The 23,184-nt window shown below is 46.6% G+C and overlaps 3 protein-coding genes across 4 annotated transcripts; 2 read left to right on the top strand and 1 right to left on the bottom strand.

Moving 5' to 3' along the window:
• Positions 1-468: 468 nt before the first annotated feature.
• On the bottom strand, positions 469-2,037 carry LOC120698269 (EID1-like F-box protein 3). The gene has a single exon (XM_039981803.1). The coding sequence runs from the start codon at positions 1,674-1,676 to the stop codon at positions 801-803; it is 876 nt and encodes a 291-aa protein (XP_039837737.1). The 5' UTR covers positions 1,677-2,037; the 3' UTR covers positions 469-800.
• A 2,661-nt stretch (positions 2,038-4,698) lies between these two features.
• Positions 4,699-5,984, top strand: LOC120698267 (triple functional domain protein-like). Its single transcript, XM_039981801.1, has one exon. The coding sequence runs from the start codon at positions 5,059-5,061 to the stop codon at positions 5,560-5,562; it is 504 nt and encodes a 167-aa protein (XP_039837735.1). The 5' UTR covers positions 4,699-5,058; the 3' UTR covers positions 5,563-5,984.
• Positions 5,985-9,291: 3,307 nt separating this feature from the next.
• Positions 9,292-18,127, top strand: LOC120698266 (transcription elongation factor SPT6 homolog). 2 transcript variants are annotated; one of them, XM_039981800.1, is made up of 18 exons: positions 9,292-9,582; positions 9,764-9,814; positions 9,898-9,984; positions 10,223-10,349; positions 10,428-10,512; positions 10,613-10,751; positions 10,849-10,987; positions 11,079-11,340; positions 11,417-11,605; positions 11,680-11,829; positions 11,908-12,294; positions 12,425-12,535; positions 12,649-13,443; positions 14,568-14,709; positions 14,797-15,962; positions 16,065-16,274; positions 16,430-16,898; positions 17,388-18,127. In XM_039981800.1, the coding sequence occupies exons 2-18, from the start codon at positions 9,784-9,786 to the stop codon at positions 17,807-17,809; spliced, it is 4,911 nt and encodes a 1,636-aa protein (XP_039837734.1). In that variant the 5' UTR covers positions 9,292-9,582; positions 9,764-9,783; the 3' UTR covers positions 17,810-18,127. The 2 variants fall into 2 exon arrangements, with proteins under 2 accessions (XP_039837734.1, XP_039837733.1); XM_039981799.1 differs by having other exon boundaries at positions 9,349-9,582; positions 9,895-9,984.
• Positions 18,128-23,184: the final 5,057 nt, after the last annotated feature.

Below are 23,184 nucleotides of genomic sequence, written 5' to 3'. Positions count from 1 at the left end.
AGGAATGCCACATGTTTCAGTAAAAAAAATGCTGAGCGAGTTTTTCAAAGGAACACATCCATCCGCTATCCGTTTCAAAAAAAAAAAAGGAAGAAGAAGAGAGGAACACATCCATTGGTTGACAAACAAAGGTTTGCGAGCTGTTTAACTGTTCGGGATGGTACTGAGCTCAAGAACGAAGGCACAAATCCGTCGTGAAAGCCAAGAGCTCTGCAGCGGCGATCGCTATCTTCGTTTTACAAGGGCCCTGTCCCGCTACGGACGGACAATTCTGAGTACAGAATTCCGGCCGCTGAGACTCGAAGGCCGGAAGCCTCCCCATCCGTGACCCGTCGGTCCGTCGCAGCCACGGGAGCGCCTCGTGTGTGCCGTGCCATGGCCGGACGGGACCATTCGGTGGCATGGGGCTAATGGCCACGCCGACGCCGGTTGGGCATCGCCGGCGGCAGCTCATAAACGCATCAATGCTGCACGGCGGCGAAGTCAGATCGGCCGTCTTGAAAGCATGGATAGGCATATCACTAGTCCACTGCCGGTTTAAAGATTCTGCCATGGCCCATGTGAAGCCCCGAGCAGGCCACGGTGTCAAAAGCACGGCGCGTCGGTGCGCGCCGCCGCTGCAAGGCTGGCTCGTGCCTGTGCCTGATCCGGTGGCGTCCGGCGAACACCGAAGTAAATGCAACAGACATCGGCACGCCGCCAGCCACATTTAGAAAGATGAATGGAAAGAAAAGAGGAAAAATGCTAAGCTGAGGCTAAACTAGACTTTCTGTCCACGTCGGATCCACCGGCGAGGCGAGTCACAGCCCGACGTCGCCCTCGTCGGCGGACGAGTCGTCGGCGTCGGATCCGTCGGGCCCGGCGCCCTCGCTGTCGGAGAGGCGCGCGAGCCAGCAGCTGCCGTGGAGGTGCCCGCTGACGCAGACGAAGTACTCGAGGCGGCCGTCGTTGGCGCCGAGCCGCCGCGACGCGCTGCGCGGGGCGAGCCCGGCGGCGGTCATGCTCCAGACGCGCGCGCCGCAGTAGGGGCAGCGCAAGCGGGGCTCCAGCGGCGCGCGGTGGCCCACCAGCCACGCCCGCGTCCGGGAGCGCATGAACCCGCGGAACACGCCGCGGTAGGCGCCCACGTCGTCGGCGGCGCCGGCCACCGCGTGCTCGCAGGGGTCGGACACGTACAGCAGGTCCCCCGCGCACCGCCGCGACAGGAAACTCCGGCCGGACGTCTTGGAGAAGCGGGACACCGGGGCGAAGTGGCCCGGGACGGCCGCCCCCGCCGCGCCGCAGCAGAAGAGGAGCAGCTTCGCCAGCGCCGGCCACCCGCCGCCGATGCGCCCGGCCGCGGGGGCTCCGCCCGTCAGCGCCGCCACCATCCGCGGCGCCCGCGACACGCAGAGCTCCCGCCACAGCACGCGCTCCGCCACGGCGCGCAGCCGCCGGCTCACCCGCGCCACCACGCACAGCGCCTGCGGGTCCCAGTTGAGCGCCCGGAACACGAGCTCCAGCACCTTCTCGTCCATGATCCCGACGTTCACGCCACGGATCCGCGCCGCATTGCCGCCCCCCTCCCACGGCCCGGCGGCGCCGCCGGACCCCGCTCCCGCCGCCTTGCCGCCGCCGCCGCCGCCGCCGTTGGACGCGCCGCTCAGCCGCCTCATGCTCGGGCCCCTCTCGCTCATCCCGCCGCGCCCATCAACCTCGGGCGCGCACCGGCGTGCGCCGCGGCGCGCGAGTGACCGCCGACTAGAGAGCGTTCCCCTTGCCTAACTGGCGGTCGGTGCCGGCCGGTGGCCAATTATATCGTGCCGCCAGTTTTCCGAGGTCGGAGGCGGTTATATACGGCGACTGCGCTCGCGGCGGTCAGGCGCCCGATTCCCGGCCGCGCCGCCGTGTCGCGGCGCCCGAGCGACAAGTGGAGCGCTCCCCAGCGTCAGGACGCTGCTAGTAGAGTAGCAAATTAGGTGCGCGTCTCGGTGCGGGTTAGAGATGTCTCGCCGCACTTTCCCCGGCTAAATATCTGCGGCGCTACGCGCTAATCCCTGTGCGAGCGTACGCGCTGACGGCGAAAAGCTTCTGGAACAGTCTCGGCCGTGCGTCCCGACTCTCAATCCTGAATCGACCAGTCCCAGGCCAGCGTCCTACGGAGTACCAGCAACCATTGGTGCGTCTGCGTACTGACGCTCGCACGGCACGCAGCACAGGGCTCGGCAAGTATCCCGGCGGCGCCCCTCGCCCCCACCCGATCTGCCGTCGTAGGGAGCTACTCGGGGCGACAAGGGTGGTTAGTGCTAAAATTGTACTGCGTTAGAAATAGTAATAATTTTGACCCCTAATTATGGTGTCAAATAATGTCAGTTTACAAAACCAACTTCAAAACTCCTGCGCTAGTGACCATAAATAATCTAACAAGACTTTTAACCGCGCTATTAGAGGATGGTTACTATAGCATCACTGTATCAAATCATCAATTAATTACCGTTATTAAATTCGTCGCGAAAAATTACAATTATTTCTAAAAAATTTTTGTAAATAGACTTTATTTACTGCTTCATGTATGCGAAATTATTTTTTCGAAAAGCGTGCGCGCTAGGAATTTTGCGCAACCAGACAACGCCAAGACACGTGTCCCGGCACACGCGGCCGTACCTCGCTGCCAGCCTGTCACGTGCCGGCGCGGCGCCCGGTGGAGGACGCGCGTCGCCCGCGCCGGCGCTCGCCGTCGGGTCCGCGGGGGCCGCCGCGCCCCGGCCGGCGGGCGCACCCAATTATTACCGGAATCGGGTTGCTTCCCTCGGGGTGGCCGGCCGGGGCGACACGTGTAGCGCGGACGGGCACCGGGCGATGGAAATATCACGGGGTACGTGGCGCGCCAGAATTGGCTGGGGGACGCGTGGCGCGACGCCCGAGCTGGGAAGGATTTCGTGGGGCGCATAGGGGCCGAAACGTGAGGCGATCTCCGCCGCACACGTAGACGGCCAGGACGCATTGCGCACTAGCTGGCTCGCCTTTTCTATTCTCAGCTGATGTCTCCCCATTTTTTATTTTATTTTCTCGTACATTTTGAGATTATTCGGAGATCTTATGAAAAGGGCTTTAGCATTTGCGAATGATGCCTGTTTTGTCGTGACATGACACTACAGCAGTACAGTACTGAGTACGAGTAAGTTGGTGCCTGTCAATCCTGTTGTGTCCGGTGGTTCCGTTTAAAAAAAAGGTGGTGATGGAATGATGGATTGGATCGGGAAGTGCCCCGAAGCTGTAGGGGGCGTTTAGTTGAGTTTGATGAAAATTTTTGGATGCCATGTCAATGTTTGATCAGATGTCGGGAAGGTTTTTCGAACACTAATTAAAAAACTAATTTCAGAACTCACTTGGAAACCGCTAGACGAATTTTTTGAGGTCTTTGACCGCATCATTAGCACATGTGTGTACTGTAGCACTTATGGCTAATCATGCACTAATTAGGCTCAAAAGATTCGTCTCGTCGTGTACATCCAAACTGTAATTAGTTTTGTTATTTAATTACATTTAGTACTTCATACATGTGTTCAAAGAGAATGTGAAAATTTTTGGGAACTAAACGGGGCCATAGCCAGCAGGAAGCATCCGGGGACGGATCGGTGGGTTCTTAACTGATGCCAGTACGCTCACATCGGGGGCACTGGAATTGAAAATCTTGCAAGGAAGGGTAAATGTGAACTAGTACAAGCACAAGCAGCAGAGCTCTCACGGGATAGCAATGGTGGTTGGTTCCGCCTCAGCAATGGTACGATTTTGGGCTCAAGTTCAAAAACAATTTGAGTTGCTGGAATGATCAGAGTTGGGAACGAATATGTGGATCTAGATGAGTTGCGAGTTCCATTGGACGACTGCAGTATGCTAGAAGCCGAAGAGTTGGCCCAAATCAATCCTAGTTTAACACCAAGTCCGGCCCAAATCTGCTGCCACGTAGTACTGCGGAAATCTGGCCCAGTAGTCCACTACCAAAATGCATCCTAGGTTTTTTTGCTGGGCCGATTCGATACTCCATTCCCACGGCCCACCAGCTCGATCAGGCCTTCATCATCGTCGACCCCCCCGATTTGGAAACTTGCAACTGCCGCCTACTATTCCAAGCAGGAGATCAACAGTTCGGTTTTCTTTTTTGTGAATAACATGTTCGGGTTCGGCGGCCCAACTTGTGCCCTTCCAACCTCCGGTGTGTCTCTCTGTTCATCACGATTCCACTACCATAAGTCAACGGGAACACCGCCAGCAAAACTTGTAGAAGAGGAAGACCACCTCGACCAGACTGAGGGCTTCGCAACGGCCTTGTTTGGATGCGGCTAGAATCCTGCTAGAAGAAAATCTTTTCTGCACGAAGGACTGAATGAAGTCTATTTGCAAAAATTTTTTAGGGATTGATGTAATTTTTCGCGACGAATCTAATGACGGTAATTAATCGATGATTTGCAACAGTGATGCTACAGTAACCATCCTCTAATCGCGCGGTCAAAGACCTCATTAGATTCTTCAGGTCACTAGCGCGGGGTTCTGGAGTTGATTTTATAAACTGAGTTTGTTTGACACCGTAAAGCGGTCAAAGTGTCACTGTCCACTGGATCGTTAAAAAACCAAATGGGGCCAACGTGTCGCAACTTTGTCAGACCGAATAGCATGAATGGTCACTTCACCAATGAGACAGTGACCCCCTGCGTAGCAGACTTTGACTTGCGGCAACAGCCAGCAGCTGGCCGCCCCCCTAAGCGCCTCTGGTTGGAGCTCGCGTCCTTCCCGGCGAGGCCGTGCGACCTGGACGGCGCACGCGCGCGGTGGCCAGTGGGCGAGGGCGCAGCGCGTCAGGGCGGGCGCGGGCGCTCGCTTGTGCGCGCGTGACGCCAGCCAGAGTTCGGCCCCCGCCCGGATCGGGAGGCCATGTGATGTGAGTGTGTCACCCATCTGACCGGCCCCCACTCGCCACCCACGCGAGCGAGCCAGCGACGCCGAGGCTGCAGAGTCCCCCCGTCCCGTCCAACCCCTTCCACCGGGCCCCGGAAATCCCCGATCCGGAGCTGATCGGGAATGGCGGCGGAGGCAGCGGACGGGCCCTCGCCCCCGCCGCCACGGACCGGGGAGGCGGAGGCCCCCGCGGCGCCCGAGAAGCGCCCGCCGGCGGGCCGCGACGAGGAGGAGCAGGGCGGGGAGGGGCGGCCGGAGCCCAAGCGGCGGCGGGCGCGCGCGCGCATCACGGCGCTCGAGAGCGTGCCCCGCGCGGCGGAAGTCGCGGCCGCGGCCGCTGCCGCTGCCGCGAGCAGGGAGGAGCCCGAGCCCGAGACCGCGGGCGGCTGCGACGGGGGAGAGTCCTTCTCGTTCCACGCGCGGGGCTTCTCCAGCGCGCAGGCCACGCCCAAGTTCGGGTCCTTCAACCACCCCGGCGGCGCCGCCGCGGAGCTCGTGGCCTTCCACCTGATGAAGGCCTCTCGGCGCCGCGTGGATCCTGAGGAGGCCGGGGATCGCAGGACGGCTGCCGGCGGCGACAAGGAGGCTTCGGCGGCGGCCGAGGGCAGCGATGGGAATTCACGCTAGCGGGGGTAGGCAGTCAAGTGGACCAGTGTGGGACTCGGTTTTGACTTGGGCGTGTAACTGTGGCCCGTGTTTGTTTTGTTGGACAGTTCATTTTCTTCTTCCTTTTGCTTTCCCTGTTGTGTGCATCTGTGTAATGTGTTGTGATTTTAATGTACTGGGGGTCGGTGTTTTTTTGTTGTACAATTAGTGACTACTAACTAGAAACATAGGCGTGGCTTTGCCACGCCTTCTATGGAGCAAGCTACCTCGTGGTTCAGTTAGTTAGCCAGCTTGTAGTCAACGTTGGTAATGTGTTGGTAAAATTACATTTCATTTTGTGGTTATATGCAGATAGCACTCTGCAATTGAGAAATTCCATTAACACTCTGCAAAATGTGGCATCTGCTGCAATATGTATTTCAGTGATGTATGTATCTCTTGCATCCTGCAAGCTCTTTCTCTGAAATTCGGTTCGTAGTGCTTGTCATCTGTTACGAACAATTTTTGTCATCTGTTATGAAGAGAAGGAAAAGAGGAGCAACACATTAACTTCTCTTTTTTCAAGAACAATCATTGGGCCTGAGTCACATTACCTTTTGAGATCAGGGGCGGAGACAGGGGGGCGGGCAGGGGCCTGGCCCCCTATGATCCCCAAATTTACACTACAAATTTAAATTTTGATTAAATTTTTATATAAATTTGTATGGTTGGTCCCCCCTAACAATGAAAAAATCACCATCCTGGCTCCGCCCCTGTTTGAGATCCACCTGTCATATAAACATCATATATACTTTTAGTATTGCTACCGGTGGAGGAAAAATATTGTGAAACTACTTCCAACATAGAATATTTGTCATTCGGAGTGATGCAAGTCCAAGGGAAGAAGTATGTTACTATAAATGTCCTACCTCATGTCAACATCGTGCTTCATGATACGTTGTGTAGCATTGTAGGTGGTTTTATGGATTTCAGGTGATTACATACCAATGAAAGAAGGGTGGAAGAAGACCTTAGGGTATCTGAACATCTCAGCCTAATGGTGATTAAGTGATTAACTGTTCATCAGGCAACTCAGAGTTGTTCTCCACACAGGAGCTAGTCATCGTCACCTACATGGATTGGTTTTTTGGATCCCTCATGATTCCGAAACTCTGCATAAGCTTTCGAAACCAATTTAAGTTGGTATTTTTTTTCAAATGTTGAAATTCCAGTTAATGCATAGGAAGATTAATAACTTAATATGAAATTGAAGGCATATAGACCAATTGCTATTAACGAAAAAATATATTCCGAGATAAATACCACATAAGCTCCCTTCCATCTAAATTTTTTGGCCTAACATTTAGTGAGTTCAAGCAGAGACCAGAGAGTATTGGTGTACGGAATTTTATTGGTCTAAATGAGCTCTTGCATAGTCTAATTTAGAAACATGCCAGAGTAGAGGAACCTCAGATACAGTGAACATGAGGAAAGATCAAATCCAAATTACGCATCCGTAGGGGCTCAACCTTTTTCCTGGCCAGGCAGCTGCTGCACTTCATAAAGCCTCCCAGGTCTGAGATGAGGGAGCAGAACACCGCAGGAGGAGGTGGAGGCACGCATGTTGAGGAGTTGGCTGCTAGTAGTTGTGATGTGGTCTCAGCCCTAGAACATGCTTCTCGAGCTGCTAGCATAGTGGAAGGAGCGTGAAGGCGGGCGGTCCGACAGGCAGAGGAAGGTGCGGCGGCGGGGTTGGCCGAGGGCGGAGGATGCGTGCTGGCCTGGAGGAGGAGGCAAGCACTGCGAGGACGAGGACACTCAAGAATGTTCGGGAGACGCCTGCCATAGTTCCTGTTTTTGGCTGCCCGATTGAAATCCGACGGTGAGTGAAAAGAGGTGACGTGGACGAATGAGGTGCTCGAGTCCATGGGGCAGATTTCGTTCGTTAGAGATGCCAGAGTAGAGGAACCTCAGATACAGTGAACATGAGGAAAGATCAAATCCAAATTACGCATCCGTAGGGGCTCAACCTTTTTCCTGGCCAGGCAGCTGCTGCACTTCATAAAGCCTCCCAGGTCTGAGATGAGGGAGCAGAACACCGCAGGAGGAGGTGGAGGCACGCATGTTGAGGAGTTGGCTGCTAGTAGTTGTGATGTGGTCTCAGCCCTAGAACATGCTTCTCGAGCTGCTAGCATAGTGGAAGGAGCGTGAAGGCGGGCGGTCCGACAGGCAGAGGAAGGTGCGGCGGCGGGGTTGGCCGAGGGCGGAGGATGCGTGCTGGCCTGGAGGAGGAGGCAAGCACTGCGAGGACGAGGACACTCAAGAATGTTCGGGAGACGCCTGCCATAGTTCCTGTTTTTGGCCGCCCGATTGAAATCCGACGGTGAGTGAAAAGAGGTGACGTGGACGAATGAGGTGCTCGAGTCCATGGGGCAGATTTCGTTCGTTAGAGATGGAAAGAAATAGATCCTTTTTTCATACTGATGTTTAGTACTATCAAGGTTGGTCCATGGCAAGCTCATCATCGTAACATCTTCAGACTGTCGAGCTGCTTTGTTGTAGCTGCAGCAACTTCCAGACTACGCTCATTTCGGAAGCGCTTAAGTGTCTATTATGGGTAATCATGACTCAATGAGTATGCTTGCTGCTCTCACTCAACAAGTGCCATGTAAGTACGGCTGCGCACTAGCTTGATACTTCCCCGTCCTAAATTATTAATCATTTTGGTTTTTTACATTCATGGACTTTATTATATAGTTAGACATAATATATATAGATGCATAATAAAATCTGCGAATCTAGAAAAGCCAAAATGACCAATAATTTGGGATGGTGAGGGAGTAAGTTGATAGTGGTAGTAAAGATTGAGTTTGCCGATTGCCAAACACGAGGTCACAAGGTCACAGAGGAATTAGTCACACCGTTCGGCTGCAGTGTGGATGACAGGGCTACACCTACTACTGCAGGTCTGTCAGTAGTCGGCAGGCAACTACTTGCAGACAACAACAAAGATACTGTTGTGGTGGATAAGGCCAGCTGACGACTGTGCGCGAATGACGTGAGTTAAGATTAAGAACGCTAAATAGATACTCCATCCATTCCGAAACGAATGTAATTTTGTCCAGATACACAGCCAGAGTTGCATTCTTTTGGGCTGAGAGAGTAAAAAAACTATCCATTAAAATATAAAAGTATTCTCAAAACCAAACATCCAAAGGAGATTCGAGCATAAAGGTAATGCGAACCGGATAATATTTTTACACAACATGTCATCCATACGATACAAGTATACATCCTTGCAAACCGAATAATCACATTCACCTTATACTAATTACTTATCCTTATGCCGTTAGAAAAATTACTTATCCTTATAAATATATATATTTATCGTGTTACAAATTTCAATGAGACTGAGCGAAAGACTTGGATGGCGCAACATGTTTCGTTTTTGGAGCAAATACACTAGGTTTGATCCCATCATGTAAATGTTTAGTGAGATCAGGCAGAAGACTTAAGTACTCAGGCAACTCAGCTACTCCACCTTTTGAAGACTTCCGAGTTTGAATCCCGGCCATATGCATTTTCGTTGTTAGTTTAGTTATTTGAACTTCTTTTTGTGATTTCCTTGATCCATTTTGTGCCGATCGAGTGGACTGGATCCAAGTTTTCTAAATAGTGGACCGGACCTAGGTTCAACATTGTTCGTGAAAGGGCACACGGTTTAGCTGAACCGGCCTACGAAAAACCGGAGAAGGCGGTTGCGAATTCCGTGGACCATTGGGCAAAAACGGAAACCTGTGAAGTTGAGCCGACTCGAGGGTTTCTTCTCTCTCCCTCTCCCCTTCTCCGCCTTTGTATTCTACCGCTGCTCAGCCGCAACTCATTGTTGTGCCTCATCGTCGTGGGCCGGGACGCAGCAAGCGAGGCCTCCTTCCGCCGAGAGCTATTCTCTCGCCGAGAAGCGTAGCCCTCTCCCTCTCCCTCGACCTCCGCCCTCGGCCGGTGTCTGACCGGCGTGGTGTGGAGATCCGCCCGCGCTTGGATCGTTTTCTTCGTTCGTCGGTGAGTAACCCTAACTTGATTGGACGGATTTGTTTAGGTTTACGCTATGTTATCGGGGGAGTCTTTTCCTCGCCGTGATTGAGGAATCGAGTCCGGCGTTTTCTCCATTCTGCCGCGGACTTTGTTTGCTGCTTGGTACCCCGCGAACTTAACCTAATTCTTCTGTCGGTGGCTCGCTTAGGTTGGAATCCCTCGGTAGCAATGGGACGCACGGTGCTCTCCGATGACGAAGGTACGCGAGATTTCAGCACTTTCGATGTGGTTTGTGCGCGTTTGCTGATGGAACAAATCGGTGCTTTGTTGGAACCCTAGAAGACGATATCGAGGAGGTCGGGGAGGAGGAACCGCGGTCCTCGCGGAGGGATGGGGACGATGATGATGAAGACGAGGAGGATGACGAAGGTCAGATTCTTCTCGCGATTTATTCAATTGCGTCTGTGGGTGTTTGGGCAGTGGAACTTTCTTCTCAATCGGGACTAATTTTTGTTTATTTGTCATTCCAATTATTCAGTTTCTTTGCTTTGTTGCTTTGCTATTGGGTGGAGATTGCAGCTGTCTTCTTTTTTTCCCTATTTGAAACAATTATTATTATTTTTTCTGATGCAGTAAAGTAACAACTCATAAATATGTTCATGTGCAGAAGGGCAGGATGAATTTGAGAAGGATGGCTTTATAGTTGATGATGAAGATGAGGAGGATGAGGATGGAGAGGAAGAAGAACAGAAAAGTGATGATGAGAGGAGAAAGAAGAAAAGGAAGAAGAAAAGGTACTTGCTTTCCATTTTACTCAAAATAGATGCAGTCTATTATGTTCCACTGTCCTGAGATGCAAGAGTTGTGACCAGGGAATCAGAAGACTTCATGCTTGATGAGGATGACTACATGTTGCTGCAGGATAATAACATCACTGGCATCAGTCGGCCGAAGCCTGTATGTTTACATAGTCAATGTTTGAGCTTGTCTGTCTGAGTTTTTTTAGGTTGTTTCTGAAGAATGCTCATTCTGATCAAAGCCTCGAGTCTTCTTGTAGGGAAATAAGTTTAAACGCTTGAAGAAAGCTGGAAGGGAATCTGAAATGGATGAGCGTGGTTTGTCAGATGATGATGGAACTGGGAAAAAACGTACTGGCAAGGAGAGAGTTGAGTACAGTTTATTTGGTGACGCTCAAGGTAGCTGCACCGCAATAGGCCTTTTGTCTTTCCCCCCCTATCGTTCCACGAAATAGCTTAAGCTATTTTCATATCAACTGCAATTCTATTTCCTCAGATGCTGTCACCTATGAGGAGGACATCATTGAGGACGAGCAGCAGGTAGATGAAGCTGAAGAACCAGATGACGATGAGGATGAAATGGCAGATTTCATTGTGGAGGAAGATGAAATTGATGGGAACGGCCAAGTTGTAAGGTGCGGGTCTTTGTGTTCCTATCTTTTACCAACCAGTTGATGTCTATATACTCTGTCAACTCCAACTAATCTACAATGTCATATTTTCTAGAAGGAAGAAATTTAAAAAGAAGGTACCACGACAAACTGCTGGTGTATCATCATCTGCCCTGCAAGAGGCCCAAGACATATTTGGTGATGTTGATGACTTGCTAGCACGAAGAAAGCAAGAAATGGAGAGGGAGGCTATTAACTCCGGTGAGTTGAGGGGCAAGAGGCTTGAAGATGAGTTTGAGCCATTTATTCTTGCAGAGAAGTATATGACAACAAAAGATGAGCAAATAAAAGAAAATGATGTGCCTGAGAGGATACAGGTATGTACCATTCAACTTAATTTTGGACTCAAATCTTGAAGTTTGCAACATCTAATTTTTTTTGCTCTTTTGGCAGCTGTCTGAAGAATTGACTGGCTATCCTCCAACGGATACCACGATGGTAGAGGAAGAAAGTGTATGGATACACAGCCAACTAACTGGGGATGGATTTCTTTCCTTTTTTGGCAATGAGCATGTGAACAAGGATATTGACCAGAAGGATATTGTTAACGTCCTGAACATGTTGCATGTCAACAAATTTGAAGTATGGAAAATTATGCTAGTTCGCTTAACAATCTGTTATGTTGCATTCCTGACATAGTTTTTATTACCTGTCAGATTCCATTCATTGCAATGTATAGAAAAGAGATGTGTCCAAGCCTGTTAAGAGATCCTGATTCCAATGACCAGGATAATAAAAACAATGACCAGGATACTAAAAACAATGACCAGGATAATAAAAAGGGTCCCGAAATGAGGTGGCATAAAGTAAGTATTATTCACCAAATATTATCTCCTCACCATGAATATCTGCAATTGTTAACACAATTCTTATGTTCTATGTAGCTACTCTGGGCAGTTCAGACCTTAGACAGAAAGTGGCTACTTCTTCAGAAGCGCAAGGTCGCTTTAGAGTTGTATTATGAAAAGAGATTTGATGATGAGAAGCGGAGGATAGATGATGTCACAAGGCAGGAACTAAACCGGCAACTTTATAATTCCATCATTGAAGCACTAAAGGATGCTAAATCTGAGAAAGAGGTGGAGGATGTTGATGCAAAATTCAATTTACACTTCCCTCCAGGTGAAGTTGAAGAAGAAGGACAATTTAAACGGCCAAAAAGGAAATCCTTGTACAGTATCTGTCACAAGGCAGGGTTATGGGAGGTTGCCAGCCAATTTGGACGTAGTGCTGAGCAATTAGGTCACCATCTGACATTAACAAAAATACCTGTATGTGACCTAACTGACATTTTATTTTGGGACAGTGCTGTGTGCGCAACCTATCCATTGCTTGCATATATTTTATGTTCTATAAAAATGATTTCGTGTTTAACGCCATATGCTTATGTGTTTCTTTCAGGAAGCTGGTGAGCTTGATAGTGGGAAAGGTTCGCCTGAAGATGTTGCTGCAAATTTCACTTGTGCAATGTTTGAAACAGCACAAGATGTTCTTCGTGGTGCAAGACACATGGTACCCAATAGATCCCACAATCTTGACCATTCTTTATAGCATGTAAAACTTAATTTAGGTTCATTTCAGCTGACAACAATATTCCATTTCCCTTGGCTTGTCATTGTTATCAGGCAGCAGTCGAGATAGGTTGTGAGCCAATTATAAAAAAGCATATTCGAGGCATCTTCATGGAGAAAGCAGTTGTATCAACGAGTCCCACACATGAGGGCAATACGATCATAGATCCATATCATCAACTATCAGGTGTTAAGTGGCTGAGAGAGAAACCACTGTGCAAGTTTGTAGATGCACAGTGGCTACTTATTCAGAAAGCAGAGGAAGAAAAGCTCCTCAAGGTTACCATAAAACTGCCTGAAAATGCAAAGAAAGAACTCATGTCTGATGCACGCGAGAATTACCTTAGTGATTGTGTCAGTAAGACTGCACAATTGTGGGATGAGCAACGGAAGATGATACTGGATGATGCCTTCTTTAATTTCCTCCTTCCATCAATGGAAAAGGAGGCTCGATCGCTTTTGACAGCAAAAGCCAAACATTGGCTCTATATGGAATATGGGAAACAGTTGTGGAACAAGGTTACTGTTGCTCCTTGGAAGAAGAAGGATGCAGACAAGAGGGATTCTGACATTGATTTGGATGATGAATCGGAGTTGAGAGTTATGGCCTGCTGCTGGGGTCCTGGGAAGCCAGCAACTACCTTTGTAATGCTAGACTCATCAGGAGAATTGGTTGATGTTCTATATGCAGGTTCTATCAGTAACAGGTCTCAAGGAATTGCTGAAACGCAGCGGAAGAAGAATGACCAGCAGCGAGTTTTAAAGTTTATGACTGATCATCAACCACATGTTGTATGTGTAGGAGCATCAAACTACAATTGCAGACAACTCAAGGATGATATTTATGAGGTATCAATTGGCCTTTATTTTGCATGTATGTAAATAAATTTCTAGTCATGTTAGAACAAGTACAATGCTTATTTTTGGATATAGTTGCGCCTTCACAGTATGGGATATTTGTTTTAGCTGTGGCAGATCTGGGATTAGAGTTTATCCCAGTGGCATATAATGAATTTACCATTTTATGGAGATGTGTTACTAGCAGCATTTGCAGACATTTTGTTGCAGCTGGTTTGTAGTTATAATCTCCTGTGTTAACCTTGCCTTCCAGAACTCCATATATGTTCAGTTATTGTCTTTGCTCCATGCAGCATTTTTCTTCCTCTGTGTAGTTATTGTCTCTCCTTGTAGGCTTGTCCCAATATTGTTCCTTATTAGATGCAGCATGCCAACCTATTAGGGCCCTGTTTAGTTCCCAAAAAATTTTCTACAGTACCCGTCACATCGAATATTCGGACACATGCATGAAGTATTAAATGCAGTTGAAAAAAATAACTAATTACACAGTCTAACTGATTAGCACGAGATGAATTTTTTAAGGCTAATTAGTTCATGATTGGACATTATTTGTCAAGTAACAACGAAATGTGCTACAGTACCAAAATCCACAACTTTTCACCAACTAAACAGGGCCTAGGTCTGATGAAATGTATTGGGTTCAACTAGTGGGTACACACTTTTCATTGGAAGTTCACTTTAGGTTGTCCTTTGTTGATTTTTATCTTTCCCATTTCATATTTCTCTATTCTTTTTTTCTTGTAATGGTGGGAGTTCAACCTATATTCATCCATCTATTGCATGCTTTGCACAGATAGTAAGAAAAATTCTAATTGCATATTTCCTGGCATGATTGTTGTTGTTTAGTTTGCTTATGCCCCTGGTTCTACTATGTAGCATACCAAACGTTGCTAGATATTATGGTAGCATAGTATGTCTCTACGTGGTTGTCTCCATGGATATAAGGCTTTGCATTTGTAGCGCCGACTACAGTTGCTCTAAATGCGAACTTATTTGGGTACAGTTACCATATCCCATTGTTTGTGGGTATGTAACTGGTTGGTGAAATTTTCATTTATGCTCTCTAAATAGCTGTTGTGCAAGTTTATTTTAAATTTCATTTATCGTTGTGTTAGGTTATTTTTAGAATTGTAGAAGATCATCCAAGAGACGTTAACCCACAAATGGAAAACTTAGCCATTGTCTATGGTGACGAGTCTGTGCCTCGCTTATATGAGAACTCACGAATATCTTCAGATCAACTTCCTGGCCAATCAGGTATAGTAGGAACATGGTAATTTACTGTTCTCTTCTGATGTACCTTATTAACAGCCATTCTATCTTTATGTCTCAACCATGGTACAGGTATTGTGAAGCGTGCTGTGGCGCTTGGACGTTATCTTCAGAATCCATTGGCAATGATTGCAACACTATGTGGACCTGGAAAAGAGATACTCTCTTGGAAACTGCACGTGCTTGAACAATTTCTTACTCCTGATGAGAAGTATGATATTGTTGAGCAAGTAATGGTTGATGCAACAAATCAGATGGGTTTTGATGTTAATCTTGCTGCTAGCCATGAGTGGCATTTCTCGACTTTACAATTTATTGCTGGTCTGGGTCCACGCAAAGCTTCAGCTTTGCAGAAAGATCTGGTAAGAGAGGGATCAATTTTTAGTCGCAAGGAGCTTGTAAAGCCTCTAGGCAGGAAAGTATTCATGAATGCTTCTGGGTTCTTACGTGTACGGCGGAGTGGTGCAGCTGCAGCCAGTGCTCAGATCATTGATCTGCTTGAGGATACAAGGATCCATCCTGAATCATATGTATTGGCAAAAAATTTGGCTAAGGATGTCTATGCTGAGGATGCACCACATGAAGTGAATGAGATGGACGACGATGAACAAGAGATGGCGATTGAGCATGTTAGGGAAAACCCATGTTATCTTAATCGTCTTGTCATTGACGAATATATAAAGAGTATTCCAGAGGAATTCCGTAAAAAGGAAACACTGGAGGCCATAAGGGAGGAACTGAAGTGTGGATTCTCTGACTGGAGGACCCTGTATACCGAGCCTAGCCCAGATGAGGAATTCTGGATGCTTTCTGGTGAAACTGAGGATATGATATCTGAGGGAAGGATTGTTCAAGTAACTGTTCGTAATATACAAGAGAGCAAAATTATCTGCACCTTTGATTCTGGTCTGAAGGCCATAGTTATGGCAGACAACTATTCTGATGAGGGATTTGATCCAGCATCATCGCAGTTACATGAAGGTGATCTGTTAACCGGCAAGATTAGGAATGTGAATAAAAATAGGTTCATGGTTTACCTAACATGCAAGGCTAGTGAAATGAGGAGAAGACCATTCTCCAGAGGTGATCAAGACCCCTATTATCATGAACAAGCCATGACCTCACAGACTGTAGAGGATAAGGCTCGGAAGCAAAAGGAACTTGCAAAGAAACATTTCAAGCCCCGGATGATTGTCCACCCTCACTTTCAGAACCTGACAGCTGAAGAAGCCATGCAGGTTTGCGGCCTTGTTAAATTGAATCTGTTTGCACGCTGTACTTACTTCTTCTCTTCTGGTATTCCATGTGTATCTAATCAGAACTCTCTTCTACTGAAACAGTTCTTATCAGATAAAGAGCCTGGTGAGAAGGTCATCCGGCCAAGTTCTCGGGGACCATCATTTTTGACTCTTACCTTGAAAATTTTTGATGGTGTTTTTGCACACAAGGAGATAACTGAAGGTGGGAAGGATCACAAAGATATAACAAGTTTGCTTCGCCTAGGAAAAACACTAACAATTGACAATGAAACTTTCGAAGACCTTGATGAGGTTGGTGCACCTGAAAATCCTCTCTCTCGCCAGCCTCTTCTCATAACTTGTGTCAGATCCAGTTGTTCGCATTCTTCTTTTTGACAAAATTTTACTGCAGTTACATTGGTGTTCGTTCATTGTTTAGCTGAATAACTTTTTATATGAATCTACAGGTTATAGACAGATATGTGGACCCGTTGGTAGGGCACCTGAAAAGCATGCTCTCCTACCGTAAATTCAGGAAAGGGTTAAAAAATGAGGTTGATGAGTTGTTAAGAGCAGAGAAGGCAGAGAACCCTATGAGAATAGTATATAGCTTTGGCATATCTCATGAACATCCTGGCACCTTTATATTGTCATATATTAGGAGTACAAATCCACATCACGAGTATGTTGGATTATACCCAAAGGGCTTCAGATTCCGGAAGAGAGACTTTGACAACATTGATCGCCTTGTGTCCTATTTCCAGAAGAATATTGATAAACCACCACCAGATGCCGGACCATCCATGCGAAATGTTGCGGCTATGGTGCCTATGAAAAATTCAACTTGGGGTTCCGGTGGTGGTGCAGGTGGTGCAAACGATGGATGGAGGGGAGATAGCAATAATGATAGGGATAGATCATTTTCTGGAAGATCAGGTCAGTGATTATTTGCTCACTAATGTTCACCAAGTTTATATGCATCAATTTCTTAGACATCTTACTCTTCAAGTTGCCTCTCATGGGTTACGATTTATACTCATCAAGTACTTGGTACTATTGTTCTTATGGTTTGCTGGAGTCCATTAAAGCTAGCAGTGGCATTTTTTATTTTTAGTTCCCATGCCACTTCTGTTGTGCGAGTCTGATGTTTAGAAACCTTTTCTGAAGAACATGCTACTCATCTGGTTGCGTGAAAATAACCATCTTTATCTGAAATATATTTGCTGACAGTTGCATTTGAATTGACCAACATTTATTAAAATGTTATCTAGGAAAATAACCATCTTTATCTGAAATATATTTTCTGACAGTTGCATCTGATTTGACCAACATTTATTAAAATGTTAGTAGATCCTCAGAAATTGTTAGTAGATCCTCAGAAATTCATGAGCACTCTATATCTCTTGTTTTTTCCCGCTAAAATAGGAGGGAGGTTTGATTCAAGGAACAATTCTGGTGGTCGTGGACGAGGACGTGGGCGTGGTCGTGGCAACTTTGGCAATGAGGACAATGGTGGAGGCTGGACAGATAACATTGGCAGTGGCAGAGGTGGATGGGGCACAGGCGGCAGTGGTGGCTCCTCCTGGGGTGCTGGTGGTAATGGCAGAGGATCTGGGGGTGGGGATGCTGCTGGATGGGGGGGTGGAGCTGGCGGTGATAACAACAGTGGTGGAGGCGGCTGGGGAACAGCGGCTGGTGGTACAAACGGTGCTGGTGGTGGAAGTGGAGGGGGCTGGGGAGAAGCTGCTGGTGGCTCTAACGACTCAGGATGGGACAGCGCTAAAAAAGCCGTAGCAGCACATGACAGTGGGAGCGGCTGGGGCTCAGGTGGCGGCGGTGGCTGGTGATGAGTTTGTCCTGCACACCTGCGTACTAGTGCATCGGACAAGAAGTACAAGCTGAAAAAGTTTGCCTCTTTTTTGTTTTTGAACTTTTATCCGATTTACACTCAACTGCTGTCGATGGAGCGAACTGTCGACTTGCTAGCAGTTTCTCTAGCTCCTGCAAATGCTACTGGAATGCATGTACAGCCCTAGTGTGTCTGGTCAGTCTTGTTACTCTGAACTTGATAGTATGCCATCATTTCCAAGCTACTGCCTCTAGGTTTTAGCGCTATTTTACTCGGATGTATGTTGCCTAAAAGATGCGAAGCACGTTTAGCTGGATGTGTTTATTTCCTAGTCTGAAAATTCTGAGCGTGTACTGCCAGGCCTTGGGGCAAATTGCCAGGAGCGGAGACGGGAACCACAAGCAAAGGATAATACGGACAAAGAGTACTGAAGAATGCAGCTCACTTTCTGTTGCACTCTGCTGAGTTCTATCGGAGTTGATTTTGGACTTTCATGTTGGGTTGCATTTTTGTGCAGTGTGGATGAACTTGTTAGGACTGATCTGGGCAGCGTAACAAAAAATTGTAGCAAAAAATAGATCACTTATTGTTACTACTAGTTAGAGCGAAAGCTGGGGAGGTGGCATCTTCAACTTGGTGTAGTGTTGTCCTTGCAAATTCCTAAAAATTTTCCCCAAAATATTGTTTTTGATTAGCATGAAGCATTAAATATAGTTAAAAAATAATTAATTACACAGTTTATTTGATTAGTACGAGATGAATCTTTTAAGTCTAATTAATTTATTATTGGATATTATTTATTAAGTAATAATAAAATGTGTTACAGTATTAAAATTAATAATTTTTCACCAACTAAATAAGGCCTCACTACTTGGACTCTTGCAGAGCTTGTGTGTACTGGGCCGACGAATCCACCAAAATCTCGCGCGCAACAGGTCATTGCTGGCGGTTTCAGCCTGCCTGATATTTTTTTTACCAGACTCGACCCCATTTCCCTTAGAAATACACAAGTTCATAGGGACGGGAGGGCGAAGATACAGACCATCACCATCGGGAGGAACCTAACGCGGCGAGCGCGCGCCCGAGACCACCCGCGCCTCCTTCTGCTTCTGCATCTACCCCTCCTTCCTATCCTGATCCCGTCGTACTTGGGGGGTGCTCCCCTACCCAACCTCCTCGATCCTAATCCACTCTCCGCTGAGTTGTTCCTGCAATGCCTCGCCATCGCTCGTCTTCCTCTTCTTCATCGACACTTGCATCCTCGAGGAGCCCGTTCTAATCCCCTTCAATGCGCAGGTGCCCCTGCACGTACTCAGGTGTTCCCCAAGATGCTGCAGTAGCCGGGCGGTCTGCAAGTAAATGAGTTCGCGCTCAGCACGGTGAGGGATCTGATTTCTCATTCTGATCATGTCGGATTTTGGGGAATTTATTCTCAGAGCAATTGTACTAATCTGATGAAGTTCTTCGTCCCTTACAGATGCTGGACCAGCTCCTGCCTGCCTACGAGGCTACGAACATGCGATTCGGAGCACAGGTGTTGTGATTAGCTGGTAGCTTGGTATTTGCATCCCCAGGTCAGGTGCGAGAATTATTTCATTGCTCGGCTAGCCATCTACCAAGGACCCTGGAATGGTAAAGATCCCTCCTTTTTTTTCTGAGTTATTAATGTTTTGTTAATATGATTGGGGTACAATTTCTCTCAAACCTCTGCCCCCCCTTTTGATGAATATGGAAACTGTGCTTCTGGATCCTTGTTCTTTAGATTAATTAGTACCCTCTTGTCGAACATATATGGTATCTTTTAGCCTTATGGAGCTTGACATCATGCCGTTGATGGAGAAAAAACCAAGGAGGCCACCAAACTATCACAGTGATGTCACATGGTCGTCTTCATAAGGCTGCAGGTGCCAGTGTTACTATTATGCTTTGCCGGAATTTATTAAGCACGCAAGGTGTTAACAGTATTGCCTTGGTGAGATTTTGCATATGTTTGCTTCCCCTGTTTTAGTTCAAGCGTGATGCACGTTCAGATGAAGAGACTTCCTTGTTTTGCTTCACAGTTCATGAATTGTTGTACCAAGAATATCATCAGTTATGTTTTTCTAGAATATCATCATTTTAACCATCTTTGGTGTATGATAAATTTCTTGCTTTGCTACAATTTTGAGATATCTTGATTTATCAGGCTTCAAATCAATTTTGAGAAGGGTTGATGCAATCCCTTCTCTGAAGCAATGGATGTTAAATCTAAATCCTGAAGTCATAGGGAAAAACGAGGATGTCGTTAGTCATCTCCTAAGAGACAGCCAAATCCCCTTGTTAGAGATAGGGTAAGTGGGTAGCTGGCACAGTCTCTTGTGATAATTTTACAAAGGGTGAAGTTCAGTTCAAATTCAGGAAAAACATGTTGAAACGCCATTAGCTGTTGTCGCATTGGTTTGGTGTCTCAGGAACAAGAACATTTTGCGTATATGTTCTCCCTTGAATTAAGTGCCAATGTGCAGAATGGAGCCACACCATTCCATTATGATGTTCAAGCAAGCATCCTGCAAACTGTGAAGTTAATGATTAAGTACATAGTTGATGTTAATGTTTCTGATAATGCAAGTTGGTACCATTTTCAGATCATCTCAACCCTTTTCAGGGACACATGAATTTCCTCTTAAAAACAATTTCCTCTCATGCAGGGTGGATGGACACCACAGTATTCTGCCACACAGAACAGAAATAGAGATATAGCGAAGGTCTTGCTTGTCAATGATGTGGATAGAGCAAGAAGTTTGCCCATATTGTTTCTAATATCTTTGTTAATGACCAATATATACCAAAAATATATATGTTGCCTATGAGCGTTGTGCTGGCATTTTAGAAACACTTTCTGTTGATTCAAAAAACAAGTTGAGTGGCTTCAGAAAGAACGATGCCAATTGTTTGTTTCTTCTGACTGTCATTGTCGCACAGGATATGTGCACCTGTCTATAGCCAATGTGTTCCTATCAGCGATATCAGTATAAAACAATAAGTATTTGAGTTTGGTGTTGTCTACCTGCAGCAATTTCTGTTTTTATATTGTCACTTAGCATTGATAATTTATGGTCTGACACAATGTATTCTATTTTGGGACCCATCCTCTTTGAATCCCTGCTGGTCGTCCAGGTAAACCCCTGCAATGTGTTTGATAAATGACCGAACCAAGTGTTGATGCCCTAAAGTTCGAAATTGGCTTGTGTATTTGAAATATGCATTGTTTACAGCTTTCAACTACTTCCCCCCTTCTCTATATATAATTTTGTTTGATTGATTCATAGTTTTCAATTCTACTAGATACAACTGTTATGTTGCTTTAATTTTCCCAAATTGATGGGTCTGTCTCTAATGACTCTAATCTAAAGTAGGAGTTGGCCTGGAGCGGCTGGAGGCGAACCTGAACAAAGGAAGCACACATATTTGACTAATGACTCACAATCCCTTCTCATGTGTTGATTTTTTTGGCATTTAAAATTCACTGAATAAAGTTGCAATAATATGAATAAAAGATGTTTAAGGTGTGAAAAGCATCCTTCTATGGTGATAAGCTAATGATATGGTCATGTTTATTTTCTTGAATTTATTTGCAGACTCCAACACTGTCATCTAAAAATTATTCAAGAGACCAGGCAGCAAAAGTTTAGCTCCTAACTTGACAAATTACTAGTACCATCGATTACTGAGCAAAAGTATACTTGTTTCAACTTTCAACAAGACTTTATTGTACATTTACTGGACTTGCTACACTTAACTCTGGTAGGTTATAGTATCTTGCAAAGTGATTCACCCAAGCCTGAATTCCATTTTTTTTCTTTTGCTGGTTATACTTTCAAAGAGTATAGCCCTCCAGAAAATGCAACTACCTGCAGGAATGAACAGATACTTGATACTTAAACCAAACGGGCCTGAACTGCATCCGAGCTGCGTGAAAACAAGGATGCATGCAAGTCCAAAAGCTTTGTTTCCTATGTTTATGCATGGCTTCTGCCCATGGTCATTCTGTTCAACCTTTGTAATCGTTATATCTCCCCTGGTTTATAATTTTTACTCACCCACCAATTTCTTTTGCAAACAAACTACAGAAAAACTACCGGACAACAAAGCTGGTGCTGCTACTCCACCCAAAACAAAGATCAACACCACCATGTCATCAATGCTCTGCGTATTACGCTGAATAATTTTTTATGACTGTAGCAACGCACGGGCATACACCTAGTTATAACTAAGAACCAAATTTGTCTTCATGATTCCAAGAGAGAGAAAGTATTAAATTAGGCAACTCATAAAAGCAAAAAGACCAGATCCAGCGGCTGGAAGTTTCAATTATCGCCTTCTTCATCAGTTTTCTCCCCATCGATAGCAGCCGTTAGTATCCTCGAGTCATTGCTAGGGTGTTGCGCTTCAGATATCGTCTTCTTCGTCAGTTTTCTCCCCATCCATAGCAGCCGTCAGTATCCTCGAGGCATTGCTGGGGTTGTTGCGCGCTGAGCACATGCCAGCAGAGCCTTGACGCCGACCATCAAAGTCCCTTGCAGCTCGGAGTTGTCCAGACTTGCCAGCTGAGCCTTGACGCCGACCATCAAAGTCCCTTGCAGCTCGGAGTTGTATAGACCTACCCAGTATGTCATGAAAGAGCAGGCATGAAACATGATTTTAGAAGGGTGTTTGATTAACTTTTTGTCAAAGCAGACCCTATTTCTGCACTTCCAAATAGCCAAACAAATGGCAACGAAACCAAAATGATAAACTGCCTACCCACCAGGAAGCCATTTTCTAATCCACGCTCTATACCGTAGGATAGTTTGAGGTATATCAGTTGCCCAAGACAGTGTGCCATAGTACCCCAAGTGACTTTGGCCAAGTGATCCATTGTTTCCTTTTGAGAACAGAAGCAACAACTTGGGTCCCCTGGCCATTTCTTCCTCACCATGTTGTCTTTAGTCAGAACAACCTTATTTTTCGCAAGCCAAGTGAAAATCTTAATCTTGTAAGGCAATCTACATTTTCCAGATGTGTTTGGAACGACCTCTAGGGCTCCCATGAGAAATGTGTTCATCGACTGATTTAGTGGAGAATTTTCCATTTTTATTCCACTTCCACTTAACTTTATCCCGAGAGTTTCAAAATGGAATGTAAACACTTTATTCACCAGATCCAACCAGCTGTTGAAGAGAACAGGCGGCAACCACCTACCAAACCTGATGCACCCATTTTTTCGCAAGAATTCAAACACGGTGATATTTTTATCCACACAGAGGTCATAAAGCACATGAGAGGTTAGACAAATAGGTTTATCACCCATCCTGAAAATAGTGTTTTCCCCATTTCTAGTCTGAATACCCCCCC

This window comes from Panicum virgatum, chromosome 3K, assembly GCF_016808335.1.
Source record: "Panicum virgatum strain AP13 chromosome 3K, P.virgatum_v5, whole genome shotgun sequence".
Lineage (NCBI taxonomy): Eukaryota > Viridiplantae > Streptophyta > Magnoliopsida > Poales > Poaceae > Panicum > Panicum virgatum.
This window is presented reverse-complemented; position numbering and strand designations above follow the sequence as displayed.